Source organism: Pogoniulus pusillus, chromosome 9, assembly GCF_015220805.1.
Source record: "Pogoniulus pusillus isolate bPogPus1 chromosome 9, bPogPus1.pri, whole genome shotgun sequence".
NCBI classification, from domain to species: Eukaryota; Metazoa; Chordata; class Aves; order Piciformes; family Lybiidae; genus Pogoniulus; species Pogoniulus pusillus.
This window is the reverse complement of record NC_087272.1, coordinates 35,693,438-35,710,788: the sequence shown is the minus strand read 5'-3', so window position 1 is coordinate 35,710,788 and position 17,351 is coordinate 35,693,438. Positions and strand designations below refer to the sequence as shown.

The following is a 17,351-nucleotide window of genomic DNA, read 5'->3' as shown; positions in this document are numbered from 1 at the left end:
CCCAGCCTGTGTTTGTGCTTGAGATTGCCCCAACCCAGATGCAGGACCCTGCACCTGGTCTTATTGAACCCCATGAGGTTGGCTTGTGCCCACCTCTGCAGCCTGCTCAGGTCCCTCTGGATGGCATCCCTGCCCTCCAGCCTGGCTGCTGCACCACACAGCTTGGTGTCGTCAGCAAACTTGCTGACAGTGCACTCAGTGCCTCTGTCCATGGCACCCACAAAGATGTTGAACTCAGACAGACACTTACCACAGAGAGGTGAGAGCTGTTAGCCAGGCTCTCAGCTCCTAGACATTGCTTGCCAACTCAGGTATTCAGCTACATGGATGGGTACAACCTCATGAGTACAACCTAGCACTATAGTGGTAGCCTACAACTAACTGAAGGATGGTTTCAGAGAGAATGGAGGTTTTTCTTGGTATTGAATAGAGAAGGAAACACCCACAAAGCACAGCTTGGTAAGGTTCAGGTTGGAGCTGAGGAAAAGAAAATTCACTCAAAAGACAGATGTGGATCCAGAGTACACCCAGATGATATCTGGACAGTCCATGGCTTTGTGTTTCAAAAGGCAGTCAGCAATGGGTAGAGGTTATCAGCACTTTTCAGTTGGCACCTTTATAGTGCTGCCTGCCCCATCCCTTTTCTGTTAGTCCTCCTAAGAGCATAAGCCTAATCATTCTGTGTCATTAGAACTCCATTTCAGGTCACTGTTTGGTAAGTGCATTAAAATAAGCAAGCTTAGCTCACTCTTTAGTGTTTGGAAATGAGGAGAAAAAGAAAAGTGAACTTCAATTGCTTTTGCTTCAAGCTAATAAATTGAAAGTTATCTGATTGTTTTAAGCTAATAAATTAAATGTTATCTTTTTTTTTCTGAGGTTGCATGACATCTTTTTAACCAAACTGCTCCCATTAGTTTCTAACATCTAAATTTCTTGTAGTAATATCTTAAGTTCCAGGAGTGTTCAACAACAGAAAACAAAATCTCATCTTTCCTTTTCATTGCTGGGACTCTCAGTGTAAAATAATTCTCCACTAAGTGCAGGCAGGTGCTAAGATTAGAATTGCCAAGCACCACAAGCAGATATACGAGACAGAGCTTTTAGAGTCAGCCCTAACTAAAGTCAATGGCAAACTCATATCTCACTGTGGACAAAAAGCATTATCTACTGAGCACACATGACCAAAAAAAAAGCAGAGTTTGGCTGCTGAGTGTAAAGGTCTTCAGTCAAAAAACTGGGAGAAACCCAGCAAGAGCTGATACATGCTTGCAGCTGTATAAGGCTGCCTGCTTTGGGTCTAGCCTAGAGGAGGCTCAGGGGTGATCTTATTGCTGTCTAGAACTACCTGAAGGGGCATTGTAACCAGGTGGGTCGTGGCCTCTTCTGCCAGGCAACCAGCAACAGAACAAGGGGACACAGTCTCAAGTAGTGGCAGGGAGGTCTAGGCTGGATGTTAGGAGGAAGTTCTTCACAGAGAGAGTGATTGGCATTGGAATGGGCTGCCCAGGGAGGTGGTGGAGGCACCATCCCTGGAGGTATTCAAGCAAAGCCTGGATAAGGCACTTAGTGCCATGGTCTAGTTGATTGGATAGGGCTGGGTGCTAGGTTGGCCTGGATGATCTTGGAGGTCTCTTCCAACCTGGTTGATTCTATGATTCTATGCATGACTTCTCCACATGCCTAGCCTTGCACAGACAGAATGTTCAGGTCATTCCTAACTGGAGTATCTAAAAGTTATTGACTGCTTTTCATCTGCAGAGTCTTTTATGTCTATCATGTTAAAAGAAATAAAAAATAAATAACAAAAATATATATATATATATATATATATATAGAGAGAGAGAGAGAGAGATGCTTATGTGTATATATCATAGAATCATAGAATAGTTAGGTTGGAAGGGACCTCAAAGATCACCTAGTTCCAACCCCCTGTCACAGCGGGGTTAGATATAGATATATAGAGAGACATAGAGATATCACAGAACCACAGAATCACAGAATTAACCAGGTTGGAAAAGACCTTTGAGATCATCAAGTCCAACCTTGATGGATTTGATGAATGTTTCTAAGTATCTGAACGCTGCCAGGAGGGGGGCACAGGCTCTGCTCACTGCTCCCTGGGATAGGACAAGGAGCAATGGGTGTAAGTTGCAGGAAAAGAGGTTCTGCCTCAACACAAGGGGGAACTTCTTGACTGTAAGCATCAAAGAGCACTGGAGCAGGCTGCCCAGAGAGGTTGTGGAGTTTCCTTCTCTGGAGCCTTTCAAGGCCTGTCTGGACGTGTTCCTCTGTGATCTGTGTTAGATAGGATTGTCCCACTCTGGCAGGGGGGTTTAACTCAATTATCTCCTTGAGTCTCTTCCAACCCCTAACATCCTGTGAACCTACACCTTCTAATTAATTAGACCACAGCACTAAGAATCATAGGATCACAGAATCAACCAGGTTGGAACTGACTTCCAAGATCACCCAGGCCAACCTAGCATCCAGCCCTAGCCAGTCAACCAGACCATGGCACTAAGTGCCTCAGCCAGCCCTCTCTTGAACACCTTCAGGCATGGTGACTCCACCACCTCCCTGGGCAGCCCATTCCAATGCCAATCACCCTCTCTCTGAAAAACTTCCTCCTAACATCCAGCCTAGACCTCTCCTGCCACAATTTGAGGCTGTGTCCCCTTGTTGCCTGGCAGAAGAGTCTGACCCCCACCTGGCTACAGCCTCCCTTCAGGGAGTTGTAGACAGCAATGAGGTCACCCTTGAGCCTCCTCTTCTGCAGGCTGCACACCCCCAGCTCCCTCAGCCTCTCCTCACAGGGTTTGTGTTCCAGGCCTCTCACCAGCCTTGCTGCCCTTCTCTGGGTAGACATAGCAATGATTGCCAAGAAGTTCCCACCTAGAATGAGCTTTGGTGTCTAAGTGTGCTAGCTGTATTGTGTTCCTCTCTACACCCTGAACCTATCAGTTGCTATTTACATTCTTTATATGATGCACTTTAGATGATGAGGTGCCTAAAGCCTGTTCTTTATGAGCCAGACAGCATCATTTGTGCTCATGTTAAGTAGCACCCTATTTAAATTTCTCTTCTGACATCACAAAGAATTCCAGTGAACAGCACCAAACAAGCTGAAAAATCTGGCTTTTGGGAAGATCTCAGGCTAATTACATCCATTCTCCTATGAAAAGAGCATGAAGAGTAGGGGGCATAATTATGTAGGAAGGTATAGGTGAGAGTGAAAGAGTCTGTATTTATTTCCTTAGTGCTGAAGAGGCCGAAGGAGTTGGGGGTGTGCAGCCTGCAGAAGAAGAGGCTCCGGGGAGACTTTCTGGCTGTCTACAACTACGTGAAGGGAAGCTGTAGCCAGGTGGGGTTGGTCTCTGCTGCCAGCAAGCAGCAACATCACAAGGGGACATCAACCTCAAGCTGTGTCAGGGGTGGTTTAGGCTGAATGTTAGGAGAAAGTTGTTGGCAGAGAGAGTGATTGGCATTGGAATGGGCTGCCCAGGGAGGTGGTGGAGTCACTGTCCCTGGAGATGTTTAAAAAGAGACTGGATGAGGCACTTAGTGCTATGGTTTAGTTAATTAGAAGGTGTTAAGTGAGAAGTTTGACTCAATGATCTTGAAGGTCTTTTCCAACCTGGCTGACTCTGTGAATCTATGATTCTGTGAAAGCTATTCTGAAGTTCAGTCTCTGACCACTGTCTATAGCCAACACAAACAGATTAAGGTATAGAATTAGCATAGAATCAACCAGGTTGGAAGAGATCTCCAAGATTATCCAGTCCAATCTAGCACCCAGCCCTATCCAGTCAATCAGACCATGGCACTAAGTGTCCCATCCAGGCTTTTCCTGAACATCTCCAGGCATGGTGACTCCACCACCTCCCTGGGCAGCCCATTCCAATGCCAATCACTCTCTCTGCCAACAACTTCCTCCTAACAACCAGCCTAGACCTCCCCTGGCAAAACTTGAGACTGTGTCTCCTTGTTCTATTGCTGATTGCCTGGCAAAAGAGCCCAACCCCACCTGGCTACAGCCTCCCTTCAGATAGTTGCAGACAGCAATGTGGTCACCCCTGAGCAAGATATAAACCGGTAGGCTATGTCCCACTGATTCCTTGCCATCACCAAAGCAATGCATGCTTCTTGAACTATTGAAAGCAACCATCAGTAAGTGCATATATAGAGAGTGTTTGAGGTTATGAAAGTCATCTCTCTATGGAAGAACAACAGCCCAATGGAATGCATCTTACACATGCTATTGTTTTTACAAAGGAGACATGCAAAGTTGGTTCATTAATAAAACACCTGCCTTCTGCTTCTCCTTTTCTTTCTAATGAAAGAACCTGTTCAAAAGGTTTTATTGCTCACACTAGCTCTTTTAAAATGCACCACTACCTCTCTATGAAGTCGCGATGACGTTTATGATTCTCTCCAGCAAAGTATGTTTTTGTGTCCTCTGTGTCCTCTGAAGGACTAAGAGGCAGATGAGTAGTGCAACTACTTCAAAGACCAAACCAGGGAAAGAATGATGTGAGTTCCACTCTCTCTCTGATGTGGGTATGAAAGGAATATTTTTTCCTACTCTCATGCCTAGAAGATGTGGAGCAGGATTATAATCATAGATAGCTAAGAGTAACCAGACATTTGTAAAGCTAGGTGGGCTGATACTCACCTTCAATAAAATCTAGATTACTTTAGCCTGGAAATGGATATTAAAGCATTTTTGCAGGAGAAAAAACACCTCATAGTTGCAGGACTTCAGTTGTTCTCATGTTGGAACATGTCCAGAGAAGAGTGACAAAGCTAGTGAGAGGCCTGGAACACAAACCCTATGAGGAGAGGCTGAGGGAGCTGGGGGTGTGCAGCCTGCAGAAGAGGAGGCTCAGGGCAGAGCTCATTGCTGTCTACAACTACCTGAAATGAGGCTGTAGCCAGGTGGGGTTGGTCTCTTCTGCCAGGCAAACAGCAATAGAACAAGGGGACACAGCCTCAAATTGTGCCAGGGAAGGTCTAGGCTGGATGTTAGGAGGAAGTTCTTCACAGAGAGAGTGATTGGCTTTGGAATGGGCTGCCCAGGGAGCTGGTGGAGTTGCCATCCTTGGAGGCATTCAAGCAAAGCCTGGATGAAGCACTTAGTGCCATGGTCTGGTTGATTGGATAGGGCTGGGTGCTAGGTTGGCCTGGATGATCTTAGAGGCCTCTTCCAACCTGCTTGATTCTGTGATTCTCTTCACCCTTCTCCAAGATGCTTCTCAAGGTCTGTCTAGGCAATGTCCCTTCTGCTAAATTTAAGCACTTAAGTTTCCAGGTAATTCAAGCCCGAAACATCAGGGCTAAGTTGGCCTGAAGCATGAGGCAGAGCAGAACATGTTGTCCAAGCCAACAGCAGTGAGGCAGAGAACGTTGTCTGAGCAGAGCAGTGAGGCAGAGCAGAGTAGAGGGGGGGAATCACCTCCCTCAACCTGCTGGCCACACTTCTCCTGTACAGGAGAGCTGCCTCTATGCTAAGCCAGATGCAGAAACTTTGGACTCGCATGATCCTGTGGGACTCGTTCCTTAGAGCCACAACTCTGGCTTCAAACAGAGGACCATAGAATGCCAAGCAAGCTGTATGCCTCTGTAAGCTCCAGCTGCAGTTGCCTGGGGATGAGTCTACTTCCACACAGAGAAGAGCAAAGAACTCTGCCATGCATTCCAAGAGTACTACCACTCATTGTTCAGCCAGCTTCGTACTCTAGGCTTTGCTGTGAACAAATAGCTCACACCACATCACAAATCTTTCAGGACTTCAGCCTAGGAGGCTTTCTTCTACTTCCCAGCCATTTCTATTATTAATTAAGTAAGCATTTTATATGTAGTAGAAAAAGTGGAATGTTTCACATTCTCCCTTTGGAAAGGATAATGCATCATCCCAAAGCAAAAGCAAGCACCTAAATCCATTATAAAGCACCTAAATCATTTGAGGCTGATTTTTACAGTTAATGAGTATCAGCAGAAGCTGATGGGTAGATAACATCTCAGCATGCACTCAGGCTGTGTAGCCAGAGCCACAGAAATTGGATTTTTATGGCCAAAATCCAATGCCTTTGTTTCTTCTGATGTAACTGAGGTACAGTCTGATATGAGCAAATAAACATAAACTATCCAATCAATACCTGGCTCTGATAAAAGGCCATTTAAAGGCATGATTATAGCTAGCAATGGGTCTCTCTGTAATAAGCCTCATCTGAAGTCCCAGTCTCGGCTGGGATCTAAGTGCCTATTTCAAACCTATCACTATTGGAGGCTAAAAGGCTGGCAAGCACCTATCAGTGCTGGGAAGTAGGCTCTTGGCTTGATGGATCTGCCCTCAGCCAAACAGAGCTCCACCTCTAAGAGCCAGATGGTCAGAAATTAGACTTGATCTTGGTCACAGGTAAGGGAGGAGGAGCTATTAGCTTGTCTCTCTGTTGGTAGTGGCACAGAAGACACAAGGACCTTCATGTGTTTGTGAGTTTGTTACCTGTGTGTTCTCTGCTGCCAGGCCACAGCTGAGGTCCCAAGCATCCTGCTGGTGCTTAGCAACAGCTAAGCTTGGCATCAGTGCTTGCACCACACTGGAGCATGGTCAGCCCAGCCCAAGCCCCTCAAGATGCAAGGCTCAGTACAAGCACAATGCTAGGACAAGGGGCAGTGGGTGGAAGCTGAGGCATAGGAAGTGTCATTTAAACATGGGGAGGATTTTTTTTCCTGTGAGGGTGACAGAACCCTGGAAGAGGCTGCCCAGGGGGGTTGTGGAGTCTCCCTTTCTAGAGATATTCAAAACCTACCTGAACGTGTTCCTGTGTGATCTGGTCTAGGTGATGCTGCTCTGGCAGAGAGGTTGGACTGGATGAGCTTTGGAGGTCCCTTCCAGCCCCTGACATTCTGTGGTTCTGTGATTCCCAGGAGGGCTTGAGCACCTGCTGAGCCCCCAGCCTGGCTACACTTTTGTTGTGTGTGCTCAGCAAGTGATGGCACCTAAGGGTACATCTGGAACCTGTTTGCCCTGTGAGGCAGCTGAGGGATGTGGAGCTCACAGCATTACAGAAATCCTAGTAAATTAGTCACTGAGGTCCTTGGAGTGCACCAGCTGAAGGAAAATATGTCAATTCCAGATAGTTTTAGTAAACATGGATACTTCTGGAGGTCTCCAAAAGCACAGCAGCCATACACAATTCCAGGCTCAAAGTCTATCTGGGAGGTTTAATTGGAACCTAGCATTCTGCTGACCCACTTCAAATAAATTCACCAAATGGGCTGCAGCAAGACTGTCCCTTTCATCCTGGTGGCTGCTATTCCAAGAGAATGACAAGATGTGCCTAATGCCAAAACTCCCTCTCTGTTGAGCCCAGAAAGGGACAAAAGAATCCAACCCAGAGTGATGGTTAAACTCATACACATTCTCTCCTGCAAGATCACTGTAAACCAGTCACATCAATATATTGGCTAACTGGTAATTATTTAAAATCAATTAGCTTTCTCATTACTAGGCTGACAACCATGTTTAACCATAGAATCAACCACGTTGGAAGAGACCTCCAAGATCATCCAGGCCAATCTAGCACCCAGCCCTATCCAATCAACCAGACCATGGCACTAAGTGCCTCATCCAGGCTTTGCTTCAACACCTCCAGACATGGCAACTCCACCACCTCCCTGGGCAGCCCATTCCAATGCCAATCACTCTCTCTGACAACAACTTCCTCCTAACATCCAGCCTAGACCTCCCCTGCCACAACTTGAGACTGTGTCCCCTTGTTCTGTTGCTGGTTGTCTGGCAGAAGACACCAACCCCACCTGGCTACAGCCTCCCTTCAGGTAGTTGTAGACAGCAATGAGGTCTGCCCTGAGCCTCCTCTTCTGCAGGCTGCACACCCCCAGCTCCCTCAGCCTCTCCTCACAGGGCTGTGCTCCAGGCCCCTCTCCAGCTTCATTGCCCTTCTCTGGACACCTTCCAGTATCTCAACATCTCTCTTAAATTAAGGAGCCCAGAACTAGACACATATACAAACTTTTCTTTAAGATCTTTGTAAACAAGTCACATCAGTATATTGGATAACCAGTAATTACTTAAAATCAATTAGCTTTGTCATTAGTAGACTGACAACCGTGCTTAATATAATATAATTGATTGATTGAAATATATAGAATCACAGAATCAGTCAGGGTTGGAAGGGACCACAAAGATCATCTAGTTCCAACCCCCCTGTCATGGGAGGGACACCTCACACTAGATCAGGCTGGCCACAGTCTCATCCAGCCTGGCCTGAAACACCTCCAGCCATGGAGCCTCAACCACCTCCCTGAGCAACCCATTCCAGGGTTAAATGTAATAATAATAATAATAATAATAATAATAATAATAATAATAATGTATTATAATAATATAATTATACAATAAGCAATAAAATAATTATAATATGTAATATGTGATAATAAACATAATAATAATAAAAATAATGGTTAATGTTAGTATTAGTATAAATGTAATTTATTCTTATGCCATGCAAGGCAAGCCTTAAGAGCCATGCAGAGCTCAACTCTCTTGGTGATAGCAATGTTGTAAACTATTAGGAAAGCTGTGGTGCCAAAGCTCCCACTGCTTGCAGGCTGCTAAATAATCTGATCTCCAGAGAGGAGCAAAAAGTTCATAGATTTAGAGGAAAGCTTACAAATGTTTTTTGTAAGGTTCACAGGCTCACAGGATGTTAGGGGTTGGAAGAGACCCAAGGAGGTCACCAAGTCCAACCCCCCTGCCAGAGCAGGACAATCCTATCTAACACAGATCACAGAGGAACACATCCAGACAGGCCTTGAAAGGCTCCAGAGAAGGAGTCTCCACAACCTCTCTGGGCAGGCTGCTCCAGTGCTCTTTGATGCTTACAGTCAAGAAGTTCCCCCTTGTGTTGAGGCAGAACCTCTTTTCCTGCAACTTACACCCATTGCTCCTTGTCCTATCCCAGGAAGCAGTGAGCAGAGCCTGTCCCCCCCCTCCTGGCAGCCTTCAGATACTTATAAAACATTTATCAAATCCCCTCTCAGTCTTCTCTTCTCCAGACTAAGCAGCCCCAGGTCCCTCAGCCTCTCCTCATCAGCCATGCCCTCCAGTCCCCTCATCATCCTCCTAGCCCTCTGCTGGGCACTCTCCAGCAGATCCCTGTCCCTCTTCAACTGGGGAGCCCGAAACTGAACAGAGGCTAGGTAGAAGAGCTCCTTGGATTATTTATAGGCAGTGCTTGTATCAGTTTCAGGATATCAGGGGACAGCTGTTATTCTTCTGTTTTGAAACAGCTGGAGCTGGCACTGGACCTGTTCCTGTGACAATGTGTAATTAAATGACTAAGATTATATGGAAGCTACAACAGAACACACAGATCAGCAAGTTGCCATCTGAAATCACTAATGCTCCAAATATCTTTATTTATATGGATAATAAACAGGAGAATATTATCAAGCTGTGCTCCTAATTAGTCAATATTGTCTGCAGTTCTTAACACCTTAATTTTCCTCCTTCTAGCTCTTGTTTCTACTATTCCCACTCAGTTCATTCTAAATTCCTCTCAAAGACTTTTGCCTAGGAGCCTGTGAAGTGGCTCAGGGAATGAACCCCTGAATCTGTCTGCTTACTCTGAGTGTTAATCATAGAATCATAGAATCAAGCAGGTTGGAAGAGACCTCCAAGATCATCCAGTCCAACCTAGCACCCAGCCCTATCCAATCAACCAGACCATGGCACTAAGTGCCTCATCCAGGCTTTGCTTGAAGACCCCCAGGGACAGTGCCTCCACCACCTCCCTGGGCAGCCCATTCCAATGCCAATCACTCTCTCTGTGAAGAACTTCCTAACATGCAGCCTATACCTCCCCTGGCACAACTTGAGACTGTGTCCCCTTGTTCTATTGCTGGTTGCCTGGGAGAAGAGGCCACCCCCCACCTGGCTACAATGCCCCTTCAGGTAGTTGCAGACAGTAATAAGATCACCCCTTAGCCTCCTCTTCTTCCTCTTTGTGTTAAGACACAAAGCAGGATGAGGAGAAGTTGTTTAACATGAGAGTGATGAGAGCCTGGAATTGGTTGCCCAGGGAGGTGGTTGAGGTCTCATGGTTGGAGGTGTTTAAGGCCAGGCTGGATGAGGCTGTGTGCAGCCTGCTCTAGGGTAGGGTGTCCCTGGGCATGGAAGGAGGATTGGAACTTGATGCTGTTTGTGATCCCTTCCAACACTGACTGATTCTATGATTCTGTGACTTCATTACTGCACAGCATGCTGTAAACAGGATACTGAGCTTTTTTTTTTTTGGGGGGGGGATAAGGAAAATGTTATCAATCAGATATGGCTGTATATGGAAGCTGATGAAGGCTCTAATTTTGCATGAGGCTCCAGGGCAGTCAGTGCAGAACAAACAACTAAAGTCATGTTACTACTGCTAATGTCTTATAATTTACAGCAGTACAGTCCCAGATGAAGTCCAAATTACAGAGATCATTCCTCTGGTGCCACTCTCTCAGAAGCTATCAGGTATCATGTTTTATAATTTGGCTTATTCTCATGGCAAGTAAATCTATCAAATCCCATGATTTGTCTTATGCATAAGTAAACATAAAGAAGTTCTTTATATTTCTTTTGAAAGAGCAATGCCTTTATCTTCTCCTAGATTCTAATCTTTGGGTTTTTTTAAAGAGAGACTCAGAGAAAAATCATAGAATCAGTCAGGGTTGGAAGGGACCACAAGGATCATCTAGTTTCAATCCCCCCTGCCATGGGCAGGGACACTCTACCCTAGATCAGGCTGGCCACAGCCTTATCCAACCTGACATTAAACACCTCGAGGCATGGAGCCCCAGCCACCTCCCTGGGCAACCCAATCCAGCCTCTCACCACTCTCATGATGAACAACTTCCTCCTCACATCCAGCCTGAATCTCCCCACCTCCAGCTTTGTTCCATTCCCCCAGGTCCTGTCACTACCTCATAGCCTAAAAAGTCCCTCCCCAGCTTTTTTTAGGCCCCTTTCAGATCCTGGAAGGCCACAAAAAGGTCACCTGGGAGCTTTCTCCAGCCTGAACAGCCCCAGCTCTTTCAGTTTGTCCTTGTAACAGAGCTGCTGCAGCCCTCTGAGCATCCCCATGGCCCTTCTCTGGACACACTCCACCATGTCCTCTCTCGGCTAGGCTAAAATAAACTGATTTCCTTAGTACTAGATAAATTTGACCCAAGGAAAATGGTGAAGATAAAAAAGCTGTCTCAGTCTCAGAAGGCTGAGAGTCAGGGCTCTGACCTCAGATCTATGTGGTCCAGAATTCAGTTCTCTCTGTTCAAGCTAAGGTCATCTGGAATAGAAACTGCTGGACTGCAGTCTGTGCCATGCCACTCTTGACCAGCAAAGAAGCGTGTCTCACCTGGCATCACAGATGTGCTGGGGAGCAATGCCAGAGCAGTGGGGTGAGAGCTGCCACATGGCCTTCAGCGGTGTCTGGGTGCATGACATTGTTCAGGCTGTGTAATGGTACACTCTGGAGGGAGCTGAAGCTGAACCAAACAAGAGAAAAGAAAGTATCAGAGCTGAGTTTCCTAGAGCTGGTTCTCTAGGGAGGCTGGGTTTGCTTTAAGGTTACCTTCAGGAACATGGAAAGATAAGTGTTTGGACACAGCTCTTAGGTTTCACTCCCAAATTTCAGTCCCCCCTGGACTGTAACAAATTGCAAGAGGCAATTAGAGCCTCTGAGGTCTCTGCAGCAGAACTTTTCAGTGCCATATCATGGCAGTCACTCGCTCTTCCCACTGCTGTATTTTCCATTTCCTCCCACACCCAGGCTATGAGAGTCTCAACTCTACAAAAAATTGCTCAGCTTCCCCTTTTAATATCATCTCAGAGTACTTCTCACTGCTCTGGAAGCAGCCAGGATGAGATCCAGTAACAGCAAATAGTGCAGGTTGTGATCAATAGGAACTCCTTTTATAAACTACATTACCTGCCAAGATTCATTTCCAAATCATGCAGATCCAGATAATACTGAATGAGCTCATTTCTCATCTGATTCCTTTTCTCCACTCTCAGCAGACACAGAACCACAGAAGCACAGAATCAACCAGATTGGAAGAGACCTCCAAGCTCATCCAGTCCAACCTAGCAACCAGCCTTATGCAGTCAACCAGACCATGGCACTAAGTGCCTCATCCAGGCTTTGCTTCAACACCTCCAGGGACGGTGACCCCACCACCTCCCTGGGCAGCCCATTCCAATGCCAATCACTCTCTCTGCCAACAACTTCCTCCTAACATCCAGCCTAGACCTCCCCTGCCACAACTTCTGACTGTGTCCCCTTGTTCTGTTGCTGCTTGCCTGGCAGTTGAGCAAACAGAAAACGTTTGCATGATCATAACCATAAAGCACACTCTTTTGTCATTAATTAGGCACAACAAGGCAGGAAATAACACAGAGGCTGTAAAACCCAGTGAAGTATATTCAGCTCAAGGCAAGAGATTTCTCCTTTGATTTCCAGAACTGGTTTGATAGAACTGAAGTAAGATGTACTCTTTTCATTTTGGGGGGTTTCTTTTTTTTTTCAACAAATACTTTATGCCTCCTTGCTCTATCTTTTTCTCCACCTTTCTCCAGCCCATGAAGCCACCCAGCTGTGACAGGAAAAGCAGGCAGCTGCAGGCTGTAACTTATTTTAAAGGCATTTGCAGTATGTACCAGAAGTCACAGCAAGGGTGTGAAGAGTGTGTAAAATGGGTTGATGTTTCAGACCTGTTCTTTCATCTGTTATATGAAGTTTGAGCAGAGGAGATTTAGACTGGAAATTAGGAAGAACTCCTTTCCACTGAGGATGGTGAGACCCTAGAGCAGCTTGCCCAGGGAGGTTGTGGATGCACCCTCCCCAGAACTGTGCAAGGCCAGGTAGGATGAAGCCTTGAGTGACCTGCTTTAGTGCAAGGTGTCCCTGCACATGTCAGGTGGGTTGGAACTCAATGATGGAGTCCATCATCACTAAATCTGCCGGTGACAACCAAGCTAGGAGCAGGTGTTGATCTGTTGGAGGGTAGGTGAGCCCTGCAGAGGAACCCTGACAGGCTGGATACGTGGGCAAAGGCCAATGGGATGAGATTATAACAAGGCCAAGTGCAGGGTTCTGCACTTTGGGCACAACAAACCCAAGCAGCACTATAGGCTGGGGACTGAGTGGCTGAGAGCAGCCAGGCAGAGAGGGACCTGGGGGTGCTGGTAGATAGTAGCTGAAGATGAGCAGCAGTGTGCCCAGGTGGGCAGGAGAGCCAATGGCATCCTGGGCTGGATCAGGAGAAGTGTGGCCAGTAGGATGAGGGAGGTTATTCTGCCTCTGTACTCAGCACTGCTCAGGCCACTCCTTGAGTGCTGTGTCCAGTTCTGGGCTCCTCAAGTCAAGAGAGATGTTCAGGTGCTGGAACATATATAGAGAAGGACAATGAAGCTGGTGAGGGGCCTGGAGCACAGCCCTGTGAGGAGAGGCTGAGGGAGCTGGGGGTGTGCAGCCTGCAGAAGAGGAGGCTCAGGGCAGAGCTCATTGCTGTCTACAACTCCCTGAAGGGAGGCTGTAACCGGGTGGGGTTGGGCTCTTCTCCCAGGCAACCAGCAACAGAACAAGGAGACACAGTCTCAAGCTGTGCCAGGGGAGGTCTAGGCTGGATGTTAGGAGGAAGTTTTTCACAGAGAGAGTGATTGGCATTGGAATGGGCTGCCCAGAGAGCTGGTTGCCTGGGAGAAGAGTTGTCATCCTTGGAGGCATTCAAGCAAAGCCTGGATGAGGCACTTAGTGCCATGGTCTGGTTGATGGTACAGGGCTGGGTGCTAGGTTGGACTGGATGACCTTGGAGGTCTCTTCCAACCTGCTTGATTCTATGATTCTATGATCTTTAAGGTGCCTTCCAACCCAAACCATTCTATGAATCTATGGATCTATGAATCTCATATACCAGGGTGTTATAGAAGTTCATGCATCAGCAAATCTGCATAAGGTGATCAGTTCAGCTTCACTCTTGAATCTTGCTGGACAGCTTAGCTTTCATGTGGCTCCTGAGTTGCAGGTAATACCAGGATGATTACTGTGAAGTAGAGGGAGTGAGCAAGAAGTAAAATCCCCAGCAGAGCCTCTTGTACACTATTTGGTGAGAATAGCTGCCTTTTGGTCCACTACAGATTCCCTCCAACAGCGCCCATCGACAAAATTTCACTCTTATGCCTGCACTTGAGCTCTTAGCAGTGCAGTACCTCTGTGGTTTTGCTATGGAAGCTGTGAGCAGGATTTCTTGAGGTGGACTTGCTAGCCAGGCTGCCAAATGCAGGGGCTAAATTACTGATAGACATGTGTGCATCAGGAATTATACCAGAAGACATAAAACATCAAAGCAACGTTGCCATAGCAACCCCAGCCTAGCAGATGTGGATGATTTTCTGCAAAGCCAGGACAGACACAAGCACAGAATTGCCTTCTCTGCCACATAACAGAAGTCTGTGACCACAGCCAGAACAAGTGAAAAGCTCTGATTAGTTAACAAGAGAGAATCCAGATTATATTCAACTCATTATCCACACACACACAAAGACATTAATGACTGCATCTTTGCTTATACAGAACCAGAGCCACCATTATCTTCTCTAGAGAAAAAGCCATGTTTCTCTAACCCTAATATTTCCCACATAAGGAAGATGGTCCAGTGAAAAAATCTTTGAGAAACACAACACAAACCTAGTCCAGAATCATAGAATCAAGCAGGTTGGAAGAGACCTCCAAGATCACCCAGTCCAACCTAGCACCCAGCCCTAGCCAGTCAACCAGACCATGGCACTAAGTGCCTCAGCCAGGCTTTGCTTCAACACCTCCAGGGACAGTGACTCCACCACCTCCCTGGGCAGCCCATTCCAATGCCAATCACTCTCTCTGACAACAACTTCCTCCTAACGTCCAGCCTAGACCTCCCCTGCCACAACTTGAGTCTGTGTCTCCTTGTTCTGTTGCTGGTTGCCTGGGAGAAGAGACCAACCCCACCTGGCTACAGCCTCCCTTCAGGTAGTTGTAGAGAGCAATGAGGTCTGCCCTGAGCCTCCTCTTCTCCAGGCTAAACATTCTTTATATGCTCATTCTTTATATGCTGAACTTTAAAGAGCTAGATGAGAGGCACAGTTACAGTGTCCCTGTGAGTATGGTAGGGATGTATTTTGACTGATTCCATAGGAGAATCACAACTGGACAAACAAATGACGACAGATTGAGAGATAAGACACATAGGTGTGGTGCTAACAGCCATGGTTTAGCACCAGACTTCATAGAGTTAGGTAATGGTTGGACTTTTCCAACTGAAATGATTCTATGATTCTATAAAATGTGACTAGAAAAAAAAAAATAGAAAAATATAGAAATCAGCATTTCATAACAATAGGTTCCTTGAGGAACCTAACGAGGTTCAACAAGGATAAGCACAGAGTCCTGCACCTGGGAAGGAATAATGAACTACACCAGTACAGGCTGAGAGGTGTTCTTCTGGAGAACAGCCCTGTGGAAAAGGACCTGGGAATGCTGGCATACAAGAAGCTATCCATGGGATAGCAAGGTGCCCTTGTGGCCAAGGCCAATGGGAACCTGGATGTTAGGAGGAAGTTGTTGTCAGAGAGAGTGATTGGCATTGGAATGGGCTGCCCAGGGAGGTGGTGGAGTCACCATCCCTGGGGGTCTTCAAGAAAAGCCTGGTTGACTGGATAGGGCTGGGTGCAAGGTTGGACTGGATGATCTTGGAGGTCTCTTCCAACCTGGTCATTTCCATGATTCTATGATTAAGAGGAGTGTGGCCATCAGGTCAAGAGAGGTTCTCCTTCCCCTCTACTCAGCACTAGTGAGACCTCACCTGAAATAGTGCATCCAGTCTGCAGAGACCAAACTCTTGTAGCCTGTCTTCATAGCAGAGCTACTGCAGCCCTCTGAGCATCTTCATGGTCCCCTCTGGACTGGCTCCAACAGTTCCATGTCCTGGGCCTGTTTAGCCTGGAGAAGAGGAGGCTCAGGGGTGATCTTATTACTGTCTACAACTACCTGAAGGGGCATTGTAGCCAGGTGGGGGGTGGTCTCTTCTCCCAGGTAACCAGCAATAGAACAAGGGGACACAGTCTCAAGTTGTGCCAGGGTAGGTATAGGCTGGATGTTAGGAAGAAGTTGTTCCCAGAGAGAGTGATTGGCATTGGAATGGGCTGCCCAGGGAGGTGGTGGAGGCACCGTCCCTGGGGGTCTTCAAGAAAAGACTGGATGAGGCACTTAGTGCCATGTTCTAGTTGACTGGCTAGGTCTGGGTGCTAGGTTGGACTGGATGATCTTGGAGGTCTCTTCCAACCTGGTTGATTCTATGATTCTATGATTCTCCTGCCTCTATGTTCCCTGTGGCTAGGGCCGCTCTAAACCTCACCGCTCAGCGTTCAGCACACCGCAGTAAGACGAGCTCATTGCAAACACGAGCCTGACTTCCATGCTAAATATGGAAGGCTGGTAGTCCTTGGTGGAGCTGCAGTTTTCAGTGTTGTCTGGGGATGTGCACTTACACAAATAGGAATAGAGTGGGGCTTTTCACCTGTTGGCAGAGTCACTCCGAAAGAATGGAGAGACTAACAGCCTTTGCTTATAAGCACAGACTGAAAGAGTTGGGGCTGTGCAGGCTGGAGAAGAGGAGGCTCCCAGGTGATCTTCTTGTGGCCTTCCAGGATCTGAAGGGGGCTACAAAAAATCTGGGGGGGAGACTTTTCAGGCTATCAGGGAGTGACAGGACTAGGGGGAATGGAGCAAAGCTGGAGATGGATAGATTCAGAGTGGACATGAGGAGGAAGTTGTTGAGCATGAGAGTGGTGAGAGCCTGGAATGGGTTGCTCAGGGAGGTGGTTGAGGCTCCATTGCTGGAGGTGTTTAAGGCCAGGCTGGCTGAGGCTGTGGCCAGCCTGCTCTAGGGTAGGGCATCCCTGCCCTTGCCGGGGGGGTTTGGAACTAGATGATCCTTGTGGTCCCTTCCAACCCTGACTGATTCTATGAAAGATGCCAAAATCAGAATCTCACTTCAATCCTAGTTTAGAGCTTTGAGCTACTTAAGACCAGAAGACATCTAGAATAAAAATTCTTTGGCCTGTTGCAGATCCTTTACAGCAATGAGTCAAGGGGTAGAAAACCATCCTAAAGAGTTTCAAGTCAAAGATCTAAAAATGGAGGAGCCTGATCTAGGGTAGAGTGTCCCTGGGCATGGCAGGGGGGGTTGGAACTGGCTGATCCTTGTGGTCCCTTCTGACCCTGACTGATTCTACAATTCCATGATTCTACAAT

At 47.0% G+C, this 17,351-nt stretch overlaps 1 protein-coding gene across 1 annotated transcript; it reads left to right on the top strand.

Moving 5' to 3' along the window:
* Positions 1-16,417: 16,417 nt before the first annotated feature.
* Positions 16,418-16,662, top strand: LOC135178509 (cytochrome c oxidase subunit 7B, mitochondrial). The gene is given in 2 exon segments (XM_064149421.1): positions 16,418-16,458; positions 16,460-16,662. Coding segments are annotated over 2 exon segments (234 nt in total). The 3' UTR covers positions 16,653-16,662.
* The last annotated feature ends 689 nt before the right edge of the window (positions 16,663-17,351 follow it).